The sequence below is a fragment of the Grammomys surdaster genome, unplaced genomic scaffold, assembly GCF_004785775.1.
Source record: "Grammomys surdaster isolate TR1022 unplaced genomic scaffold, NIH_TR_1.0 255, whole genome shotgun sequence".
NCBI classification, from domain to species: Eukaryota; Metazoa; Chordata; class Mammalia; order Rodentia; family Muridae; genus Grammomys; species Grammomys surdaster.
In genome coordinates this window covers 6,238,077-6,262,552 of record NW_021604696.1, presented here as the reverse complement: position 1 = coordinate 6,262,552, position 24,476 = coordinate 6,238,077, and the positions used below count along the sequence as shown (strand labels likewise).

The 24,476-nt window shown below is 41.7% G+C and overlaps 1 protein-coding gene and 1 pseudogene across 3 annotated transcripts in view; both read left to right on the top strand.

Annotated features, from left to right (window-relative positions):
* Positions 1-24,476, top strand: part of Uggt1 (UDP-glucose glycoprotein glucosyltransferase 1) — a 98,712-nt gene that overhangs the window by 52,498 nt on the left and 21,738 nt on the right. For 2 of the 3 annotated variants that reach the window (XM_028775357.1, XM_028775359.1), the window contains exons 16-28: positions 4,499-4,634; positions 5,829-5,960; positions 7,027-7,191; positions 9,999-10,119; positions 11,847-11,945; positions 12,698-12,721; positions 13,197-13,291; positions 14,405-14,611; positions 15,314-15,445; positions 16,025-16,155; positions 18,833-18,928; positions 23,170-23,272; positions 24,218-24,297. In XM_028775357.1, the coding sequence (XP_028631190.1) occupies positions 4,499-4,634; positions 5,829-5,960; positions 7,027-7,191; positions 9,999-10,119; positions 11,847-11,945; positions 12,698-12,721; positions 13,197-13,291; positions 14,405-14,611; positions 15,314-15,445; positions 16,025-16,155; positions 18,833-18,928; positions 23,170-23,272; positions 24,218-24,297 (1,521 nt within the window). The remainder of the gene's footprint in view (positions 1-4,498; positions 4,635-5,828; positions 5,961-7,026; positions 7,192-9,998; positions 10,120-11,846; positions 11,946-12,697; positions 12,722-13,196; positions 13,292-14,404; positions 14,612-15,313; positions 15,446-16,024; positions 16,156-18,832; positions 18,929-23,169; positions 23,273-24,217; positions 24,298-24,476) is intronic. The other variant, XM_028775358.1, reaches the window with a different exon arrangement.
* Positions 10,278-11,789, top strand: LOC114627522 (annotated as a pseudogene).

Here is a 24,476-nt window from a genome sequence, read left to right as displayed (position 1 = left end):
TACTGGTGTGGTTTTTATGGCTTGCTCAGCTAGCTTTTTTTTTTTAATATCAGCTAGCCCACTTGCTTAGTGATATACTACCCACAGTAGGATGGGCCCTTCTGAATCAATCAGTAATCAAGAAAAGTCATACAAGTCTGACTGCAGTCCAACCTCGCAGGCAATTCCTCAGTTGAGGCTTCCACTTCCTCATTGTGTCAAGTCGACATTAGCCATGTGTACACATATGTGTACTCTTATGCCCCCCTACCCCTGTGTGTGTGTGTGTTTATTTATGTATTTGTGTGTGTGTGTGTGTGTGTGTGTGTTATATAATCACACAATGAATTAGGAGACTGGGTTTGGTGGCACATGCCTTTAATTTCAGCATTTGGGAGGTAGAGCCAGGTGGAGCTCTGTGAGTTTGAAGCCAGCTGGTCTACAGAGTAAGTTCCATGACAGCCAGGGCTACACAGTGAGACTCTGGGTCATAATCAACAACAATACAAAACAAAGCCCCACTAGCTGTGTCTGCTGACACAGGATTACGTTCCCAGCAGTTGGAAGGCACAAGCAGCAGAATCCTGAGTTTGAGACCAGCCTGGACCTTACAGTGTGGTCAGTATAAGTTACCCATATTCTGTCTCAGAGAAACCTAATAAATAAATAAAAACAAGTCATGTTGATTAAGTAGCTGGGGGCTCAGTGGTAGAGCACTTGATTTACATGAGTGAGACTCCAGGCTTAACAAGTCTATATTGATTGATATATTATCATTAGACTATCATATATTATGCTTCATTGTTGCAATTGTTGCTATGGAGTTTGATAGAAGTACAGGATCAACTATTCACATGATAGTGTCAGACTAGCTAAAACTCTCCTGTGCCTCCTGTTTGCCCTTCTTCCATTAATTTGAACCTTTGGATGCTACTGACTTTTTAACTATCATCCTAGTTTTTATCCTTTTCAGAATGCCATATATTGCAGCTGTATACAATGTAGCTCTTTAGTCGGACTTGTTTCAGCTAGCAATGTGATATTTAGGTTATCAAGTTGTGAGACTTAATACATTGTAAGTCCATCTATACATGCATCCATCCATGTAATCTAGGCTGGCCTCCTGATTCTCCTGCCTCAGCTTCCTAGTTACAAGTTATGTGCCACTACTGCAGCCTCCTAATTTCTTTTAATCATTGGGTAATATTTTACTATGTGACTATATACCACAGATTGTTTGTCCTTCACCTTTGAAGGACATTGTTTTAGTCTACTTTCTGTTGCTGTGATAAACACCATGACAGAAGCAACTTGGGCAGAAAGCGTTTTATTTTATGTTACAATTTCCAGTTCATCATGAAAGTGAAGTCAGGGCAGGAATCCAGACAGCTACCTGGAGGCAGGGACTGAGAAAAGCCATGGAGGAGTGTGCTTACTGGCTTGTTCCTGGAGTCTTGCTCAGCTTGCTTTCTTATACAACCAGGATGACCCACCAAGGGGTGGTGCTGCCTATAGTGGGTTATGCCCTCCGTATCAATCAAGAATCAAGGCAGTGTCCCATAGAGATTCTCACGGGACAGTCTGGTGGAGGTAATTCCTCAGCAGAGCTCTTTCTTCCCAGGTGCAACTAGATTTCTGGCAAGGTGACAAAAACTTACTAGCCCTACTGATGTTCAGCATAACACACAAATATGTCACTATTAAGTCAAATTCTTTCTTTTTTTTTGTTCCCAAGATCTCATGTTAATTTAATATCACATTATAAAACACAGTCTAGCTTTTTAAAATCCTAGTCTTTGAAAATTCTGTTACTTAAAAATTCAGTCTCAGTGTTTTCTATTCTCTCTCTCTCTCACTCTCTCTCTCTCTCTCTCTCTCTCTCTCTCTCTCTCTCTCTGTGTGTGTGTGTGTGTGTGTGTGTGTGTGTGTGTGTGTGTGTGTGTGCATGTGTTCATTTTCTTTTGTGGGGGTTGCAAGAGTGGAGAGTAGGTACTTGGGGATGGGGAGATGAGGGGGACTGGGTGCATGACATGAAACTCACAAAGAATTAATAAAAAGTTAAAGTTCAGTCTCAGGATCTAGAGAGATGTGTCAGCAGTTAGGACTTCATTCTGCTCTGTCAAATGAAACAAGTGTGATTGCCAGCATCTGAACAGGTAGCTCACAGCCACAGCTCACAGCGCCAGTGAATCCAACACCACTTAGCCTCTGCAGGAGTGCAGATATCTACACACAGACACACATACGTACATGTAATTTAAAATAAATATTTTAAAAATTCATTCACTTTAGAACATTTAGCATCTCTTTAAAAATACAAACTCCCTCAACTGTGAGCTTCTGTGAAATAAAAAATGAAGAACATATTTCTTATTTCAGGAAGGAAGAACCAGGGAACAGTTACAGTCAGATCAAAATAAAACTAAAGTCCAGCAATGTAAGTAGCTCAGTGTTTTATCCAGGACTCACGAATATGTGAATCATATAGACCATTCATCAAGGAAAGACCCTAAACACACACACAGGCTACTATGATGGAGGCAGTTCCTCCTCTGAGGATCTCTTCCCAGATATGGTTAGGTTTGTGTCAAGTGATGAAATCCTAACCGGAGCCTGCGTGTTACTCTCTTCCAAATGGGAGCAGTCACTACTGAAGCGGATGCATACCCAGTACAGATGTTTGTGTGGGTAGAGTTCTGCTGGCAAGATTGCTACATTGTGTGATGAGTATATGCTTGGTTTGTAAGAAATAGCTGCAATGACTCTCAAAGTGTTTAACTTGGGAATCCCTGTTCCTTGTCATCAGCACTTGGTGTCTGGCCATCCCAGTAGATGTGTAGCCATAGGTGGTGTGCAATTCATGATTCTATAATGACATAGGGCCTTAGCATTTTATTTTTTGAGTGTCTATTCAGAAGTTGTTTGTTTATATGGACCTTTTGAAACACGGCCTTGCTGTGTAGCCCAGGCTGACCTGAAACTCGGTATGTAGCCTAGGGTAGCCTCAAACACACTGTCCTTCTGCCTCAGCACTCCCAAGTGCTGGGATTACAAGTGTTTACTTCTTCAGCCCATTTAAAAACCTTATTGTTTGTTTAATACTGAGTTTTAAGAGTCATTTTTATATTTCTCAGATGGGTGCTTTTCATTAGTCTGCTATTTTTCCTTTCCTTCAGTGGTAGTTTTTTTCCCCCTCATAGCAGGTATTTCTTGTTTTTGTTTTGTGTGAGTCTTTGGGTTTTTCAAGATAGGGTCTCTCTATGTAACTCTGCTTGTCTTGGAACTATGTGTGGATCAGGCTGACCTTGAACTCACAGAGATCCATCTGCCTCTGCCCAGACTGCTCAGTGAATGTCTTCATGTTAACCTGTCTCTGTGTGATATAGGATAATTGTTTTTCATTTTGCTTTCCATTTATTTATTATTATTATTTATTTGTTTATGTATTTATTTTTGGCTTTTCAAGATAGAGTTTGTCCTAGTTTGGGTTTTATTGCTGTGAAGAGACACTTTGACACTATGACCAAGGCAATTCTTATAAAGGACAACATTTAATTTGGGCTGGCTTACAGTTTCAGAGATTTAGTCCATTATCATCATGGTGGGAAGCATGACAGCAGGCAGACATGGGGCTGGAGGAGTTGAGAGTTCTACACTTTGATTTGAAAGCAGCCAGGAGACTATCTTCTTCACTGGGCAGAGCTTGAGCCTATATGAGACCTCAAAGCCCCACTTCCACAGTGACACATTTCCTCCAACAAGGCCACACCTTCTCTAATAAGGCCACCCCTGTGGCCAAGCATTCAAACATGTAAGTTTGTGGGGGCCAAACCTAGTCAAACTACTACAAGGTTTCTCTGTGAAATAGCTTTGTAACTTTAGACCAGGCTGACCTTGAACTCACAATGATCCACACGCTTCTGGCTCTTGAGTTCTGGGATTAAAGGTGTGTGCCACCATTCCTGTATTGCTTTAGTTATATTTAATTTTTCTCAACTCCCCCCAATTTCTGGGGTTTTTAAATGAATTTATTTATCCTCTATGTATATGTGCCTCTTGTCTGTCTGTGCACCACCTATGTGCATTGTCTATAGAGGCTGGAGTTGGATATCACATGCCCTGAAACTGGAGTTAGCGGTGCTGCTGAGCCATCTGATAGTGGGTGCTAGGAGTAGATGCCAGGTGCTCTGCAAGGGCAGGCAGCACTCTTAATAGTTGAGATACTTCTCCAACCCTCCAATTTAAAAGCAGAACAGAATTTCTACCTACAATAGCAGTATTCTTTGTGTCAGTAAAGAAGTCTGTTCAAGACTCTGAAACAGATTTAACCTGTGGAAGAGCCTAACCTGTTCTGTGACCCAACTCTTGTGTTCTGTTAACAAAGCATGTGTACTGTTGCCAGCCTTGTTTGGAGTGGGGTGTGAGCTGTGCTTCTCGGTTGGTGATGGACAGTGGGGCTCCGCCCACCTCAGCTGGCTGCTTTCTTTAAAGTGCCCCCTTTTCTTCTCCCCCTCTGCAGGATTGGTTTTATCTTTGTGGTCAATGATTCTGAAGATGTTGATGGGATGCAAGATGCTGGCGTCGCTGTTCTGAGAGCGTATAATTATGTTGTTCAGGAAGTTGATGGCTATCATGCCTTCCAGACTCTCACACATGTATGTTTTTATCCAAATGGCAAACACTTAGTTTAACTTACTCTAAAATAGTTTGTGGTAGCAGTATTTTGTACTTCTGTAAAACTAAGTCTCATATACACTCTGGTGGTTTATATTTCAGGGTTCCTTATACTTTATTGAGTCACTGATGAGAATGTAATAGGTTGCTATGGGTTTTTTCTTTTTTATCTTTAGAATTTATTATTATGTGAGAGTGGGGGAGGCAGGGGCGGCTACAGTACTTGTGTAGGGGTCGAGGACAACTTTCCGCATGGGTTCTCTCCTTCTGTCATAGGATCTGGGGATCAGGCTTGGGCGTTAGGCTTGTTGAACAGTTTCCTTACTGCTAAGCCATAATGCTGGCCATTAGATGCAGTTCTTTAGGACCCAGACTGGGAAACTATAGAATATCTGCCCTTTGCTTATATGAAGTCATCAGTTAGTGCCTTTGGGTAATGTGATGTTCTCTACTTGTTTTTAAAAATATCCAATGTTTTCTCTTTTGAGACTATTGTTTCTTTTCTCCCTTCCCCTTCTTCTTTTCCGTCTCTCTATCTTTTAAAGACAGTCTCATATAGCCAGGGCTAACCTTGAGCTCTTGACTCTCCTGCCTTCTCCCAGAACAGGCCTGTCAGGTGTGCAGCACCACACCTGCTTGCTTTGTTTTTTCTTTTGAGATACTAAAGTCTTTGTGTATATCTCAGGCTAGCCTAAGACTCTGGATCTACCTCCCTCAGCTTCCCAGGCGCTGGCTATCTCAGGCATGTTCTAAGATACCTGGCTTCTATTACTTCTTAAAGCATTGCTATGCCCTGCACTTAGGATATAAAGTGTTTATGAACTGATGGGATCATTTCAAGAAATTTTTAGTTTTTAGTCAGATAGAGTGGCATCTCTGTGAGTTCAAGGCCAGCTTAATCTACATATCAAGTTCCAGGCTAGCTAAGACTTCAAGGTGATATCCTGTCATGAAAGAAAGAAGGGAGGCGGGGAGAGGGGAGGGAAGGGAAGGAAGGTCTCCAGTTTCTCATTATAGGTGTCTTGTGAGTAATATTGAAATGGTAGTGTTGCTAAGAAGTTTCCATTTGAGTTTTAAGAAAAATGGTCTTCTTTTTCTAATGTGTTTAGAGATTTCATCACATTTGAACTTTGGACTTAAAGGTGTGGTTGTTTACCCCGTCTTTCTTTCCTTAGATCTATAACAAGGTGAGGACTGGAGAAAAAGTGAAAGTGGAGCACGTGGTCAGCGTCTTGGAGAAGAAGTACCCGTATGTTGAAGTGAATAGCATTCTGGGGATCGATTCTGCTTACGATCAGAATCGGAAGGTAACATTTCCTTTGGACCTCCTTATATCCGTAGTATTGTAACTTGAGGCAGCCTCAGTCTCTCCTTCTTGGGCTGTCAGTAAGCTCTGTATTATAAAGGGGAATGTACTCCCAACAATTGGAGACACGGAGGACCTTCCACACATACAGATAAATATAGAAACACACTCTATAGTCTGCCAAGTTTTTGTTTCTTAGAATTTAGTAATTTAATTTCACTTTTATCAAGTAAGGTATTAACTATGATACCACTTTCTTAAGAATTGAACTTACAAAGTGGAAGGTTTCCATACCACTTTAAAAAAATACAAATACCCTTATTTTATAACTAAGTAACTTTTTGTTACATTGCTGTTTTTTTTTTTTTTTTTTGACGGTGGGGTTTTTTAAAATATTTATTTATTGTGTGAATATATTTGTGGGTATATGTGTTCCATTTGTGTGCCAGAGATCACTGCGGTTAATAGAGGGTGTCTGATTCCCAGGAGCTGCAGTTCTAGGTAGTGGGTGGCATTGTGTGTGCTGGGAACAGAACTCAGGAGCTCTGTAAGACCAGCAATGCTCTTAATGACTGAGTTGTCTCTCTAACCCTTCTTTTGTTCTTTTTAAAAGCTTATTTTTATTTACTAGTATTGTGTGCATATGGAGCTTAGACAACAACTTTGTAGAGGCTGTTACATGGATTCTGGAGATCAAACTCAGTCTGTGGGATTACACTAAAAGTGTCTTTCCCTACTAAGTTATCTTGTTCACCCCACTAATTTTATTTTTTAAACCTAAACAGGCATGTAAAAAAATATGTTTTTGTTCTATGTGTGTCATGAGGGGAAAAATGTGCTTTCTCTCCCTCTGTTTCTCTCTCTTTCTCTCTCTTTCTGTCTCTGTCTCTCTGTCTCTCTGTCTCTCTGTCTCTCTGTCTCCCCCTCTCTCTCTGTCTCTCTCTCTGTCTCTCTCTCTGTCTCTCTCTCTGTCTCTCTCTCTGTCTCTCTCTCTGTCTCTCTCTCTCTCTCTCTCTCTCTCTCTCTCTCTCTCTCTCTCTCTCTCTCTCTCGTCCTCTGTTTTGTAGGAAGCGAGAGGCTACTCTGAGCAGACTGGAGTAGGCCCCCTGCCCGTCGTCTTGTTCAATGGAATGCCCTTTGAGAAGGAGCAGTTAGATCCCGACGAGCTGGAAACCATCACAATGCACAAGATCCTGGAGACGACCACCTTCTTCCAAAGAGCCGTGTACTTGGTGAGTGATATTTCCACACCAGCTTTGAAAGCCGAAGCTTCTGTAGCAGGCAATAAAGTTCTGTATTATGTTGGGCATGGTGACACATTCCATTACTCTCAGTTCTCAGGAGGAGGTGGGTGGATCTCTGTGAGTTCCAGGAGAGCCAGGATTATATAGAGAGATCCTGTCTCAAAAAACAAAATTTGTGCTATTTTCTACAGGCCACTAGTAATTGGTTCACAAATTCTCAGGTCTTATTCTATGGAAAATATCCTCAAACATTGAAATAGCAAATCCTGTTGGTTTTAGGAATAAGTATTCACTTTTAAAATGATAGGAATTTCTAAGAGACATTTTGTTCTGTGTAAGGAATTCTGACACTGGAAAGATACTTTGCTTCTCTATATATACTGCTTACTACTTACAGAGTGGTAATTCACACTGCATAAAACAACGCTTTGGGGTTCACTTCATTCATTCATTTATTTACTTGTCATGCTGGGAATGGAACTCAGGGCCTCATGCACACTAGCTTAGTTAACTTCTTGAAATATGTGAGTCCGTGATTCTGAAAACATATACAGATGTACAACTATCACATCAGGTTTCAGCTGACATCACCAATGCCAGAAGCATCCTGTCCCCATGAGGAGTCACAACCCATTTTGTCCTTCTCTTCACCCTAGCGCTTGACTTACTCTATCTGAGGACTTGTCTCTTCTGAACATTTCTGTAGATAGAAGTGGAGGGGTCTGACTGCTCCCAGATTGCTCCGATGCTCCCTCATGTTCCAGTCCTTGCTGTTCTATCTCCAAAGCTGAGTTACTGTGTTAGTGAAAACTAAGGCTGGCTGTGGGGGTTGAATCCTGGGCCTTGTGTATGATAAGGAAACACTCACTCCAGCACGCCCCAATGGTGGCCTTCAGTTATTGCTTGCATAGACTATCAAGGTTAGTCATCAGAGTTGAGGGCATCATCAATGTGTATTTTCCTGGGCATGTGTGGTCCAATGGATATTATGCTTTAGATTCTGGAGAGCATCAGAAATGAAACTTCCCCTTCTCAAGCTGTTTGTCATTTGACCAACTTCATTTTAGCCTGTCTGATGTGTAATAATTTCTCCTAATTGTATTTGCAAATATCCCAGGGAAAAGCAACTGGATGTTACTTAACTCAAAGAACTCCTGGAACACTGCAATTTTTTTTTTTGGCGATCTGTTGGTCCATTAAGGGTTTTATTAGTTAGAGAGAGGTAGATTATAATAGGGCAAGTTACAGTGTCCTAAAGACCACTCCTACTTGCATTCAGGCATTCTCTTCAGTAAAGGTCCCTCAGGATTTTGCAGGCTTGTAGTTAAGTTTCTGAGTTGGGGGAAAGTTGTTGTTGTTTCTGTGTGAGTGTGTATGTATGTGTGTGTGTGTGTGTGTGTGTGTGTGTGTGTGTTCACTTTTATCTATTCAACTCTTGGGCTGTTTAGAGGGTTTCTATCTCTTGGTTATCTTGAATAATCCTGCTGTGAACTATGTCCCATTCATACCGCGCTGGGCACGGAAGCCAGAGCGTGGTGCATGCTAGGTGAGCACGTTCTCTGACTACGTCCCCAGCCCTCAACTCTCTGCGTAATGGCCTTTGATACACGAAAGTTTCCACTTTGATGAACTTTAGTTTATTCTTTCCTTGTGTTTGTGCTTTCATTGTTTTATTCAAGAAAATACTGCTAAATTATTGCTTGTTGTCTACTATAAAGATTTTCCTCTAGTGTTTTCTTGATAACTTATGCTTGTCAGTCTTTAGGGTAAGTCTTGAACCTATTTGATTTAATTTAAAATTTTTACATTTATTATTACTGTTTTAGAGATGTACATGCCACAGCACGTGTGTGGAAATCACAGGACAGCTGTGTGGAGTCATGTCTCTCTTTCCACGGGTTCTGGGGAGTCAGACTCAGGTTGCCAGGTTGGCCTATCCAGCTCCTTACCCACTGAGCCATCTCAGCAGCCCTGATAACTGTTTTCCAGACAATGTCAGTAGCACTGGTTGGCCCGGAACTTGCTACACAGCCCAGGTTTGCCTTGAACTCACAGAGATCTGTCTGCCCCTGAGTGCTGGGATTAATAGTGTGTGGTACTGTACTAGGCTCTGAAGATTTTTTGTATGTATACATTGACAGAGCAAATCTACTTATTTTAAAAATTTATGAGTGTAGGAGTAGTCACCTTTGATCTGGCACTTGGGAGGCAGAGATAGTCAGATTCCTGAGCCAGCCTGGTCTACAGAGCAAGTTCCAGGACAGCAGGGCTACATAAAAACCAAAAATCAATAAATAAAAATTTATTTCTGGTCTTTAAACAAACCGTACTAGAAAAACACTATATCAACTTACTGCAGAGCAACATTTGGGCCTTACTTTATGTCTCATAAAAATGAATTCAAGGGCTAGAAGATGGCTTAGAGGGTAAGGGGCTTGCTGGGCCAGTCTAGCAACCTGAGTTTGATTGCCCAGGACCCATGTAAAGGTGGAAAGAGAACAGTGACTCCACACAGTGGCTGTATGCCTCCCCCATGGGAAAGCTGGCTTAGCTCTCTTGTCTGAGCCTCCTGTCTTTCAAAGACTGTTACTGACACCCCGGTGTTGACAGTGGAGTTAGAGGCACTATGTGCATGGATCCGTACTGTGCCAGTTACTGGGCTCCCATGAACATCTGTCGTTAGCTGTTAGCATATGACCAGCTGTTACAAAGCTCCTAACTTTCTATTTCTAGTGGCTTTTCATTGCTGATACTCCTTTAACACTCCTGCCCCTTCTGTTTCTCTTTTCATACAGGGTGAGCTGTCACATGATCAAGATGTGGTGGAGTACATCATGAGTCAGCCGAATGTTGTTCCAAGAATCAACTCCAGGATTTTGACAGCTAAGCGAGAGTATCTGGATCTAACAGCAAGCAGTAAGGAGTGTTTCAGTAACAACTCTTGGCTTTGGCTTTGTGTTTCACATTTGTATTTATTAGATTATAATATTAAGAAGATAGCTCAAAATTATGATCTATGCTTCTAAACTCACAAGCATTTCCTTCTACCAAAGATAAATTCAGGGGTTGGAGAGATGGCTCTGTGGTGTGGTAAGAACTACTTGCTGCTTTTGCAGAGGACTTGAGTGTGGGGTCCTGCTCCCTCTTCTGGCCTTCAGAGGCACCAGACTCAAACACACTTATATGCAGTCAAAATACTCATACACATAAAATACACGTAAAATAAAAATAAATCTAAATTTAAAAATGGAGGTCTAGCTGGGGTACATCCCCAGTGGAAAGCGACAACTGTGGAGGTGGCTGCAGGATCTGGAGCCTGGGCAGCACTCTCAGGAGTTTAAGGTGGAGTGGGGAGGCTACCCGAGGAGCAGCATAGTGGGCAGGGATGGCTGGGCTAGGCTTGTGGAGCTCACTGAGGTGGAGATCTGGGTGCTGGAGACTACTTACAGAGCCATGAGAGTTTGATTCCTTATTGACCTTCAGTTCAGTTCCAAGGACTCCAGGTGAACTTCCAACACTTTAGCCTGTCAAAAGTCCCATGAAACAGTCCCTTGGTGAAGTCCTTAACTTTAAGTTCTCCGTGTCATGTGTGAGCTTTGGTCTGAGGGCAGCTTTGATGGAACTCTCCGGCCCTGGAGCCACCCAGCTCAACTGCCTTACACTTATATGGAATAAATTTATTTGCACTCCCATCTGATGACATGAGAAAGAGTGGCCCAGGCAGTGCAGAATCCCATTGTCAAAGTACAAGCGTTATCAAACCCTCTGGACTGTATGCAGGGAGAGAGTGCAGATCTGGAAAGTTCCTCAAGCCATCTCAGATGGGGTGCCCAAGAGGAAAATATCAATCCCATGAGCCCAAAAATACAATTCAAAAGACACAAACTTGTTGGCCACAGTGTTTCTCAGTTTAGACACAAGGTCACTCACCTACTGGAGCTAAAGGCTTACAACCAAGCGAGCTGCTTGCTCAGCTTTGGAAAGATGATGTCAATCAAAAACCCAACTCCTTGGGAGCAGTTCTGCAACAGGTGGCTGCTCTGCATCCTAAGGACCAACCTCCCCTTTGCCTTAAAGGATTATATATTTAAGGAGCTTCAGTGAGACTGACCAGGATGCAGCGAGACAGACAAACGGTCATTGACTTGATGCCCTCTAGAAAACCAAATCCATCCTAGAGCTTTGGCACAAGCCTTCCAGAATCTCCTGTGTGCTCCAGCAGAGATGCTGCATCTTCTCCTCAGAAACAGTCTTTGGATTCAGATTTCATTGATCATTTAATGAACAAAAAAGCTTGAATATCTCACTTGACCAATGAGTGCCCCGCCAGCATTAAGTGGCCATTTGAATCCCACCAGTGAAAAGTCTTTGCAGGCATCTACCGATCCCTGCAGTTGCTGTCATCCCCACTCACCTGACCAGGCCTTCTACCCACCTGCCCGCCTCAAATCTTCAGACTATAAATTACAGCTCCTATTCCCTAAGCACTCCACACGGTCAGGGCGCAAGACCTTCCAGTTGACAGTTTTAGTCAAAATGGTAGCATCTTTTAGGGCCAGCAAGACTAATAAACCTCTAGGACTTGTCTGGAACCTGCTATTGTTAATTACATATCTGTCTCAAATTTTCCTCCACCCCCCCAGATAATTTTTATGTGGATGACTTTGCCAGATTTTCTACCTTGGACTCGCGGGGCAAGACTGCTGCTATTGCCAACAGTATGAACTATCTGACAAAAAAAGGTAACCCACTACGGCTTGATTTGGTCCCTCATGTTTATTCTTTATTTAGTATTTACAAATAAACTCCATGTAACTATCTTGGGGAAAGAAATTAATTCCTTTTATTAATTTTCTCATATAATGCAAGTGTAGAAAAAACACATTTAAAATATAATTCTGTATATGTCTCTAAAAATTCAACTATTTTCTTTAAATTTTATGCTTATCATTAAAATTGAGAGTAAAAGCCCTTCGTGATTCAAAATGGCGAACATTATATGACAGGTTTTGCCTGGCTCTTCGGTATCATCCTAGGGTTACTTTTATTGCAGAACTTACAAACTGAATTCTAGAAGCCTTGTGTGATCTGTTAAAGTGATTTTCTGCAGAGTTGCGTAGTAGTTAAGCTACCCTTGTCTAGAGTCACTGCTCTCGTCTGCAGGCAGGTCTTTCCCTCCGAGGGTGACATTATTACCCTTCCACAGTAGTTCTAGCCAAGCCTGCACCGGTCGGCATTAAGATAGCTAATTTTATCCAGCTGTGGTCTTCCCTCAGCGCATCTGGTTCCTGAGGCTATATAAACTACACAATTAGTCCACTGTGCTTCTCAAAGACTTTGTCTCCGAAGGGTCCTAGAGCAGAGCTTGAACATGGCGGGAGCTAGAGCAGAAAGCAGCACAGTCCTGTTAGCCGTGTGATTGCTGACTTAAGCATACAAATGACGTTCTCTTTTCTTCTGCTCTTTTTTTTTTTTTTTTTTTGCCTTTGTCCAGGAATGTCCTCCAAGGAAATCTATGGTAACTCACAATTCAGAATGTTCTCTTCATTTTTATAATTAATTTATGTGGTTTCAGGACCACTGTTATTCAGAATGTATTGACATTCATTGTGTTGTTCCTGAAACCTGTGGGTAACAGTAGAGTGTAGATAAACAATGTGAAAGTTTGCAGATCCTTCAGAAAGTTGTAAATTAACACGATTGGAGACTATATTGCGTTGCCCACATGTTTCATTGTATGTGCTAACCGGTCTACAGATCACAGTTAATCAATGCATGCTCCTAGTTTCTCACCGAGCTGCTTGGAAAATCCCTCTTGTTTTTCATGTTAGTAGAGACATTTCACTACTTTTTGTTTTCTGACTCTGTCTACCAGTCATTATCATGTTTCTCTTTGTGCATGTTTTTCAGAAATCCTTTGGCCTAATTTTAATGTTGTGACATTGACTATCTTCTTTTCCTTCTGTGAGTTTGTTGTTCTTGTTTTTCTACAGATGATTCCTTTATTAGGCCAGTGACTTTTTGGATTGTTGGAGATTTTGATAGCCCTTCTGGGCGGCAGTTACTATATGATGCCATTAAACATCAGGCAAGTATCTGAGATTTCATTCTGGGAGGGGAATTATGGGGCGCCTGAGCACCCTGTGCTAATGTGGTTATTCTAGTGTTTCTAGTATTTCTTTGTGTGCTGAGGAAAAAGAACATGATGTTTTCAGAGGGTGTCAACTCCTATGAAGAGAGGTCTAAGCCTGGAGAGCCTAGTTTCACTTGAGGGGAAGTAGATCCTTTAAGAGAAAACATAATGAAATACTTACTGTAGAGTTTTCTGCATGGCTGTGCGTGTTCCTGCATGTTTCTGCATGGCTGTGCGTGTTCCTGCTGCAGGGATTGTGTCATGTACTGTGACAGGAAGAGGCCCGCATGGGAGGCTGAGCTATCTCTCCAGCTCTAGATCTGTTTCTTCTCTCGTGCATGCTTGCTTGCTTTCATTCATTCATTCATCCATCCATCCATTGCATACACATACATGGTATGGTGCATATGTGGAGGTCAGAAGATATCCTATGGGAAAGTACTTTCCTTCCACCCTGTTGGTCATAGGGATTGAACTCAGGTTTCAGTTGGTAGCAAGCAGTGCCTTTACTGGCTGAGCTATCTCACCGTCCAGCTTATTCTGAATATAAGTCCTCCATAGTCTTCTCTGTAGGGTCTGCTTTGTTAGATAGTTGGCTTTTACCAGGCATTGCTGCTGGCATGTGAAAAGGCCATGTGAGTGAAGTGGATGCACAGGAACCTGAAGAAAAGACGGAATACAGTCACAGTATTAAACGTGCCGAGGAAAGACTAACTCTTGTTAGTCTCTGGTGTCTGCTGTATTTATTTATAGGCATGAAGCTGGAAAGGAAGGCTGGGGCCAGTTTATACAGGAATTGGCAGACCTGACTGGACATATCATCTGAATTTTATTTTGAATACAGACAACTACTGAAGATGTTTAGAAGAGATATTGCTATTATGGAACATAACTAATGTAAATTTGGTCTGGCTGTGTAGCCCAGGCTGGCCTTGAGCTTTCAGCCATCTGCCAGCCTCTTCCTCCTGAGTGCTAAGATTAAAGGTGTACACCAGCATGCCTGGTCAGTGTTACCTTTAAAGTTCATACCATATAGCTTATAATTCTTATCTCCCCTTTTTTTTGTAGAAAACCAGTAACAATGTTAGGATAAGTATGATCAATAATCCCAGCCAAGAGATCAGTGAGTCGAGCACCCCCGTCTTCAGAGCCATCTGGGCAGCTCTCCAAACACAGACTTCTAACTCTGCTAAGAACTTCATCACCAAAATGGCCAAAGAGGAGACGGCAGAGGCCCTGGCCGCAGGAGTGGACATCAAGGAATTCTCTGTCGGGGTAAGGCTCGCAGGTTCTGAGGCTAGTCTGGTCATTCACATTTTTCCCCTGGGCTGATGGGCCCTGTTTGTAATTGGGTTTCTAATAGCTTCTGAGTCTCAGGGTATTTTTGTTGTTACTGAGTTAGAATCTTAGTAAGAAATCATTTTGTCCTGTTACATTTTACTTTTAAACTTGATGTGGTTTCAGGATGCCCATTTTAAAAGTTTATGCCACTTTGTATAAACTTTAAAGACAATATTTGATATGTTTAATAAAGTAAAAAACAGATCTAAGATGTTTATGAGTTAGAAAGTCAGCTGTTCTTTTTTTCCACTAGAAGCCCGTGTTTATTCATTGGTTTAATGTTACTTGTTTTTTTTACTGTTTTATAGTTTGAAAATTTCTGATAAAATCACAAATATATTGAGTTTCAGTTAGAGGAGATAACTGTTATCTCAAGTTAAAAGATTTAAAAATGCAAAAAAAAAAGTTGCTGAGAATAGACTGGTAGGAAAACAACTCAGCAGAAACACAGGAAATGGCAAAGTGCAGTGTGTGAGGAGGGAGGGAGACGAGCGAAAGAAGAACTAAGGTTTCGCCTCAGTCGGGAGCTTAGCTCTTACTTTTCCCAAAAGCACATTACAGCTTACTCATTGTTAGTACTCGGTCGTGTGGTTTGCTTAATAACAGTGACTTTCCTTAAAAATGATTACTTCCTAGGGCATGGATGTCAGTCTTTTTAAAGAGGTCTTTGAGTCTTCCAGAATGGATTTCATTTTGTCTCATGCCCTGTACTGCAGGGATGTTCTGAAGCTGAAGAAGGGACAGCGAGTGGTGATCAGCAACGGAAGGGTGAGCACCTGCTGGGCTGTGGGAGAGCGAGCGAGCCTGCCTGCCTTCACGGGTCTCTGGCTCTCGGGCTCCTTTGAGCCTCCCTTGGGCTGGACTAGAACCACACACCTGATGGCTGACAAGGCCTCTCGAGGCCCCTCAGTGCCAGCAGAGTTCTGTCCTGTCCTTCCAAGAAAGTGGCTTCTGATGCAGCTCTGTGGGATGCTGCCTGATGTTTATTTGTGTCTAGACCCTGGGAGATAGTGAGTGTGGGGCTCTCAGATCAGGAGTCAGGATGGCTGCTTATAAAGTGGGTCTCACTGCTGTTTGCTGAGAACTGATGCAAACGACACTGCAATCTCATGTCAGCCTGCTTAGAAAGTTAACATGAAATGCGCAGGCTCTCGGGTCTGAGGGATTAATGGGTAAACATTAACTGCATTTCCTTAGGCTTTAGTTTTCATCTTAGACATTTTACTAAAGATATGCTTCAGCTCAGGAGTCGTAAGGTGCTTGCTGTGTTAGGTCCCAGCCTGGCAGAGGCTTCCCAGCAGCCAGTGGCCGCTGCCCTGCAGCTCTGTCCTCCTCTATACCTCACAGATCATTGGGCCGCTGGAGGACAATGAGCTCTTCAACCAAGACGATTTCCACCTCCTGGAAAATATCATCCTGAAAACATCAGGACAGAAAATAAAGTCTCACATCCAACAGCTTCGTGTAGAGGAAGACGTGTAAGGTTTTATACTTAGTAACGAGTTAGATAATAAGTGATAAAACTGGTGTTCCAATTAGAAGCTAGTTAATGTCACAGAGTTTTTATTAACTTTTCCTCATTGGTCAAAGTGAAGGCTTTATATTGTCAATTACATGACCAAGTCAGTGAGTTTATTTCCTGTTTTACTTAATATTGCCGACATCACTTAGGTTTCTGAAGTATTTCTTCACTTCAAATCTGGAAAAGTTCAAACATACACAGAAGCAAGAGGCTGAGCACTTCCTGCTGGATGTGTGTATAGAGACTGTGCTGGTTCTTTGGTTCACAGTTTCCTTGGTGTAGGAGAGGAAATTTGTGCCAAGTGCTTCTTTCCTCTGTCCGTCTGTATGGAATACAGAGTTGTTTCTCTTGAAGAGGATGATGAGTTGGGTGTGGCCGGCTTGTGATTTTCATTATTTTAGTATTTTTATTAACTGCTGCCTTTAATATGTTTCACTTCCATCCATTTGCTATGTAACAAAGCCCATACTTATGTGTCATCCTTTCTGTGTTAGATGTCACACGGATATGTCCTTGAGGATACATTTGTGTAATGTTTAAGGACCTGCTGTGGTGTTGTCCACAGTAGCTGCAGCAGCTCCATTCCTACCACCACTGTTTCCAGGTTCAATCTCTCCTCCCACCAGCACTAACTGGTTTGTGGGTTTGTTTGGTTTTGTTTTTAGGCAGTAGTCATCCATCCTCACATGAGTGGAGTGGTGTCTCCTTATAGCTCAGTGGTACCCCTGGGGGGCTGTTCTCATGCACAGCATCGGCCACTCTAGAATAGTCTTTTCATCATTTTAAATCTTGTTTAATTGTGGGCATTTGTTATATTCTGGATGTCAGTTCCTTGTCAGATCCATGATGTGAAAATATTTTCCCTACCTTTTACTCTGTGCATAGTGCCGTTTGATTCATACTTGGACAACATAAAGTTAATGTTCTTTTTTCCCTTCATCTTTTTCATGTATTGTCACACTGCATCTTTTTGTAATGTGTTGTCTTTGGTAGCTGTCACAGTAACCCTTTTGCCATGTGGTATTGGAAGATTTGGGGGCATGGCTGGTGGCACTGTGGATGGTAGAACCTACATCCTCACACATACTAGCAAAGTTTTCTACCACTGAGCTACTTCTAGACTGAGAAAGTTCTTTTATTTGACTTAATTAAGATAAGATATAGTGGCTTCCTCTCTCCTCAGCAGCAGCTCATGAGTGGAGCCCCTTTGCCTGCCTGTGAAACACTTCCCTGACACAGCTCATTTTCAGTATCCCCCGGGCTCCTGTATTTAGAGTGGTCCTCTGTTCTGGTCATAGCTTTCTGAGGTTTGGCTGTATACTCTTTGATCTTGGTGCTTGGTGATGTATAGGAAGTTGCTTGTTCTTTGTGCCACAAGTATTCATAGTTGATAGTGGGAGGTTGAACAGATGGTTAACGATGAGATTATTTGGTTCAAAGAGGAAATGTGCAACCTTGGCTATAGTTGAAGCCTCGCACAGCTGCTTTTGAATGGCTTATCTGGCAGGCCAGTGAGATGTCAGTGAATATGGGTACCTGCTGCCGAACCTGACAACCTCAGCTGATTCCTGGAACCCATATGGTGAGAAGAGAGAATGGACTTGTGGAGTTGTTCTCTGACCTGCACACATGTGCTAGCCCATGCACATGCATACAAATAAATGTAATTAGAATTTTAAATAGAGTGGGTAGGTAAAACAGGGAGTTTTGTTTCGTTTTGTTTTATGTCTGTTAACACATTAAAGAACTTCAGAGGCACCAAAATGGATGGATGTTGCACTAAGGGATGCACTTCTTCTTGGATTAATTTGACCAAGGGTGAGCCTAAGTCTGAATTGTCTACTTTTCCTGTATCTTCCATCTCTCTGTAGTTTGTGGTTCCTGGCCCATCCGTAGCATGTCTAAAGCTATAAATTAACTTAGATTGTAAAAGCTGCTTGCATAGGAAATCCGAGGCAATTCCGATTCCATTGTTCTCTTAAAGGCAGGTTAAACTTAAAGGGGCTGAGTGCATAGTTGGATAGCAGCTTAAGCACCTTTTCTTAGGTGATCTCAAGGGGTGTTATTAACTTTGATGTGAGGTTTACCAAAAGTTCAGTCTTGGGGGTCAAGAGATGTTTTCGTAAAAACATATCACTACAGTTTTTGTTTCTTCCCCTGCTAGGAACAAACCCAGGAATACTAGAGAGGCACTCACAAATACTAGACAGCTGCTGTCAACCCCAGCTCACAGGTGGTTTTTTAATTGCACACTGTAATGCTGCTTCTGATATTGAAGTCATAACCAACATAGATGCTGGATAGCTCGTTAGATTAATGGATCTTGATGCAGCAGTCCTAAAGGCAATAGTATTCTTTAAACCAGGCCCTGAGCCAGGTGCCAGCATGGTTAGCCAGTACAGTGCTTACAACAGCCTTGTAGAGTAGGTTGTCCGTCCTGTCCTTCAGTCACAGAGAAAAGTAACATTGCAGAGATGACCAAGCTAACCATAGGATCCTGCCTTTTGGAGCTGAGTTCATGCTTCTTTGACCACCTTGTTGGCATGAATCCTGTGTTTGGGCTGATGCTGTTCAGCAGCAATTAGAAAATCTGCAGATAAGTGACGCTAAGATTTCATAACTTTGTTTTTTAGGGCCAGTGATCTGGTAATGAAGGTGGATGCTCTCTTGTCAGCACAACCGAAAGGAGAGGCGAGGATCGAGTACCAGTTCTTTGAAGAGAAACACAGGTACAGTCGTTGCTGAACTCACTCGCAGTCCTGAACTCTGAGGCTTTCCTTCGTCTCACATCCTCTGTTTTCCCAGATAAGGTTTTTATATACCTTATAAAAGAATGAAATGAAGTTTTGTATATAAAATTCCATTTTGTGAGAGTTTTTTTTTTTAAATAAACTTGAAGTAATTGTATATATACCCTTTTAATGAAAATAACATTTAATGAAATAGACCAGCTATAATTTCCTGATATTCAGGAGTAATTGGATTGCTTAAATATATCACTTAAATACTTATTTCTTGTTTATTATTATTATTTAAGAAAACCCTATTTCTTAATTTGTTTCCAAAGAAAAAGCATATTTAGGATATGAAAATGTCTTTTCCTTTTTATTCCCCAGTTTTTTGTTTTGAAGTTTGAACATGGATGAAGTTACAAGATTTGCAAAGAATAACCATGTGTCTGTAACTATATTCACCGATACTGGTGTGCCTCCTGTCTGCAATCTACACATCTGTAGCCCAGATTTACCAGTTATTAGTGTGTCACATCCAGTATTTCCTGTGTGTGCAACATGCATGTGCTCATTACTTCTATTTATCTGTATATTTGTACACACTCATGTACTCACATCTTTTTTCCTAGCATTTGAAAATTTATTGCTGACATGTTATAAACTCTCTAAAGTGTTAGCATGTGGAGACTTAATCTCCACTACTGTGATCATATGTGACCTTCATCCAGTAATGCTAAAACAGCACTCTGCTCAGATTCTCTGATGTTCCAGACCTCACATCCCAGTTATTCATATGTCTTGAATCTCTTTTAATCTAAAAGAGTCCTCTGAGCACCCCCCACCACCACCACCACCTTTTATGGTACTGACTGTTTAAAGAGCCCAAGCAGATTGTCTTTGGAACCGTACAGTGTGAGTTATTTCCTTAATATTGGACTAGTTTGTTTTTCTGGAGAACCCGAAACATCTGATCTGACTCCTTGTTTAAAATATTTACTTGTATTATTTTTAATTATGTGTCTGTGCAGATATGTGTACATGTGTGCAGTGCCTGTGGAGGCCACAGGCTGATAGTTGTCCCTGGTACTAGGATTATAGTTGGTTTTGAGATAGCTGATATAGGGCTGGGAACCAAACTCAAGTCCTCGGCAAAAGCAGCATGTGCTCATAACTGTGGAGCCATCTCTCCAAGCCTGTATCTCCTTGTTTGTTAATATCTTCCTGTCTCTTTCTTTTTCCCTCTAAACCCCTACCCTGCTTTCTAGTCTAGAACCTGTATATTATAAACAATCACTCACTGTGCTACATCTTCAGCCTTCTGGTTTCTTAGTCACCAGTGGGCTGAGGCCTCTATGGCCCAGGATAACCTTTCCGGTAGTTTGCCACAAACACCGTGCTGTTCACATGCTGGTCTTCTCTTTTCAACGTTATGTTCTTTAAGGAGTAACTCGTTATTTAGTTAGTAGTCCGGGAGACAGTGGTTGACCTGCTGTCCTATCTGCCTCCGTAGCCGAGACAGTAGGTCCTCAGTGAAGACTGAGTCCTCTCTAGAGCATCCTTTCTCTACGAATGTGTGAATTGTGCATAATTAAAATTGCCCTAGTTACAAATTCTGTTATGATACAATAGAGTATCTGTTAGCCAAGGATTTGATATAAGGATTTCTCATTTCTGTTTTTTAAAAAGGTTTTATTCATTCAGCATATCATATGGATCTTTTTGTTTCCAGTTTTTCAATATGCCTGAAACTTGCTTTAATCAAATAAATCCCATTTAATTATTACACAAAAAATAGTTATTATTTCTGCTTCAAATAAAAATTACTGCACCAGGGGCTTGTGAAATGGCTCAGTGGTTAAGAGCACTGACTCTTGTTCTGGAGGTCCTGAGTTCAAATCCCAGTAACCACATGGTGGCTCACAACCATCTGTAATGTCTGATGCCCTCTTATGGGGTGTCTGAAGACAGCTACAGTGTACTTACATATAATAAATAAAAATAAACCTTTAAAAAAGAAAAATGACCTTACCATCACACCAGTTCTTTGAGTCCTCAGTGTGAGCCTTAGATCAGTCAGCAGCAGGTTGTTGTCTGGGAACCTGCTTCATTGTCTTTGGCCCTAAAGCAGACCTATAGCATCAGTATCTGCCTCTTACAAGTTTCCTCAGCGATTTCCCTGAACGTAATTTGGGAGAGCAGTGTTCTTGGACTTTTGCTTTGTTTGTCCAGAAGAATGTATGATCTTCTGTCCCATTTGGGACACTCTAGAGTGTTCTCTCACCAGTACATCACATGCCTTCCTCTGTGACTTACTTCCTTGAGTCTTTGCCCCTTGCTATATAATATAGGTGTGACTTTCTTTTTCAAAAATTTTAATTTAAATTTTGAGTATGGGTGTTTTGCTATGTGTATACGTGTGCACCCATGTGCAGTATTCCTGGAGAGCAGATAGTCTTTAGCTGTATGCTTTGCTGGCTATATTCTTGCTCTGTAAAATTTTCAACAGATTATACAAAGCAATACATGACTTTGGATAAGGAGGTGATGTTTTAAGCCTTTGAGAATCATTACTTTTCTTCACTTTGCCTTTTTGTTTGCTAGCGTGTTCACTGGGCGCACTGCTGCAACATTAGTGGGGGTGAGTGAGAGAGGTCTTCCAGACTCACCTCAGAAGGTGCAGAGTATGCCCTCAAGTCCAGCAGCGGGCTCTGGGATGCTCATGCTCATGGCTTCCAGTTCCACCAATCACAAACCTCACTTGGGTATAGCTCCTTCTGCTAATTAGTAACTTTCTTGCTGATTTCTTGTCTTAGTGCGATAGAAGATCCTGCTCCTCCTTAGGTCACCTGAGTCACCCTGATTCAGAGAGAGGCATGTACCAGAAAGCTTTATAGGAGTAAACAGGTGCTGGTCCTCTCTTGTTAAGAGCAGGTGGAGTATCCTGCCATTCAGAAGTACTGGCTGCACAGCAAGCCTGTCTCAAGAAATCAAAAATAAGTAAAATAAAAAGGAAACAGATGAGCAGGTTGACTTGGCAGATTTAAGTGCTTGGCATGTAAGCCTGTTCTACTCACATAAAATAAATAAATCTTTAAAAAAAAAGAGTAATTTTTACACAGCATCTAAAAAGGATCATATAGATATATAGTGAAGTTATTGTAGTAATGAGTTTTTTTAGATGCTTTCTTCTTTCTGTTTTACGAATTTTCTAGGTTGATATGTTTGGTTAATTGATGGTTGATTGATTGCAGTGTTAAAGACTGAATCTAGAGCCTCATGTGTGTTAAACAACATTCTACAACTGAGCTACGTCCCCAGACCCATTATCATTAATTTAATGATTTTTTTTTTTGTCACATACTTTTCTTGCCTGGTAATAAAACTGGGATCATGTTCAATACATGTTAGAAGTAAACATCCAGTATATTTAGTAGTTGACTTTGTGGTACAAGCATGTACCTAGGTACTTGGGAGGCTGAGGCAAGAGAATCTCAGGTTCAAGGCCAGCCTGAAGAACTGAAGAGCATGGGCTGGAGAGATGGGTCAGTGGTTAAGAGCACTGACTGCTCTTCCAGAGGTCCTGAGTTCAAGTCCCAGCAACCACATGGTGGCTCACAACCATCTTTAATGGGATCTGATGTCCTCTTCTGGTGTGTCTGAAGAGAGCAATGGTGAATACATAAAATAAATAAATAAATCTTTTGGCTGGGCGTTGGTGGCGCATGCCTTTAATCCCAGCACTTGGGAGGCAGAGGCAGGCAAATTTCTGAGTTTGAGGCCAGCCTGGTCTACAGAGTGAGTTCCAGGACAGCCAGGGCTACACAGAGAAACCCTGTCTCGAAACAAACAAACAAACAAACAAAAAAAGAACTGAAGAGCATCTCAAATAAAAAGTCAAATAGGACTGGGGATGTAGCTTGGTGGTAGGGCTCTTGCCTAGGAAAGGAACAAAAAGAAAGCAAAAACAAAAAACAGAACTCAGCAGTTTTTGTTTAAGTGTAATTCAGTCTAACTTTCCTATCTTCACACAGGTTTCTAATCCCTCATGTCCAAGTTTTATAGCATAGGCTGTAGCGTTAGTCTCATGGTTGAATAGCATTTTAGCTTGTTGGTTCTCATGTGCAGATTTGAATTGCTAAGACGTCTGAATTGTTGATACTCTATGCTTATCCTCCACTTGACCTCACTGTTTTCCTGTTTCCTCTGTGCTAATGTTTGATTCTTTTGATTTTTTTCAGTGCAATTAAACTGAAGCCCAAAGAAGGGGAGACATACTATGATGTGGTAGCGGTTGTTGACCCTGTCACCAGAGAAGCACAGAGGCTTGCCCCCTTGCTCTTGGTAGGCCTACTGTGGTAGTTCACCTCTTTAACCAAAGTAGTCATGGGCCCTATGATTTTCTGGGCATTTCCTTTGTCCTTTAACATCTGCTAGAGGAGATGGACAATGGTGTTTTCAAAGGATTGATAAAGGCTCGTTTTCCTTATGGACTGTATCATGTCTTTAAATATGTATAAGATGCTATACTTTTATGTATGCTAAAAAAAACCTAACTGATACAGTACCATAATGTTTCATCTTAGGGTGTGTGTGTGTTCGTGCATGCATGCATGCGTGTTCACATGTGTATGTACTAGGGCCTGGACTTGGAGCCTTACACATGCTATGTGGGTACTCTGCCAACGGGGTGTATCTCTAGCCCTAGCTGGGATATTTTTAGGCTAGTATGATCATCTAGTCTTCTCTGTAAATGTTAATCCACGTGCTTTTTAATGTGAACTGAAGCAGTGAGCTCTGGTGTTTTTCTCTGTAGCTAAATACTCATCATTCACCTGTGGTTCCTTCACAAGCCAGTGCTAAACTCTGTGTGAGGATCAGTAATGTGCAATAGCCTTTTTAAAAAGTTACATGTATTCATTCATTCTGTTTGTCTGTCTGTGAGCACACATGTCATAGTACATGGGTGAAGATCAGAGGGCATCTTGCAAGAGTCAGTTCTTTTTTGGGGGGGGGGTCTCAGAAATCAAGCTTGGCAGTAAGCGCCTTGACTGACTGAGCCTCCCCTTCGCCTCCCCTTCGCCTCCCCTCCCCCCTTTGGAACCAGGCCTTCTGTATGTGGTAGACTACACTGGAACTCTGATACCTAAACGTCTTTAATGCAGATGCTGCAGCAGGTGTTTTCTTTGTGTTTCTCCCTAAGATGTTAAAAATGCTTTGTCTCCTAAGTCACTGAAACAATTCTGAAGGGAAAACCTAAATATTTTGTCACCTGGTTTGCTTTTTTAGGTTTTGACTCAGCTGATAAACATGAATCTAAGAGTATTTATGAACTGCCAATCCAAGCTGTCTGACATGCCTTTAAAAAGGTAAAATGCCATTTAAGGAACATTGTTTTATAGCGGTACCAAACCTAAAAGTTAGCATGGGGTGGGAAGAATTGAGTATGTTGACAGGTTGATTATGTATGAAAGTACGTGTACTGATAGTTGGATGATGTCACCTCTCTGCTCCAGTTAGACATTCTGAGAACATAGCAGGGCTTGGG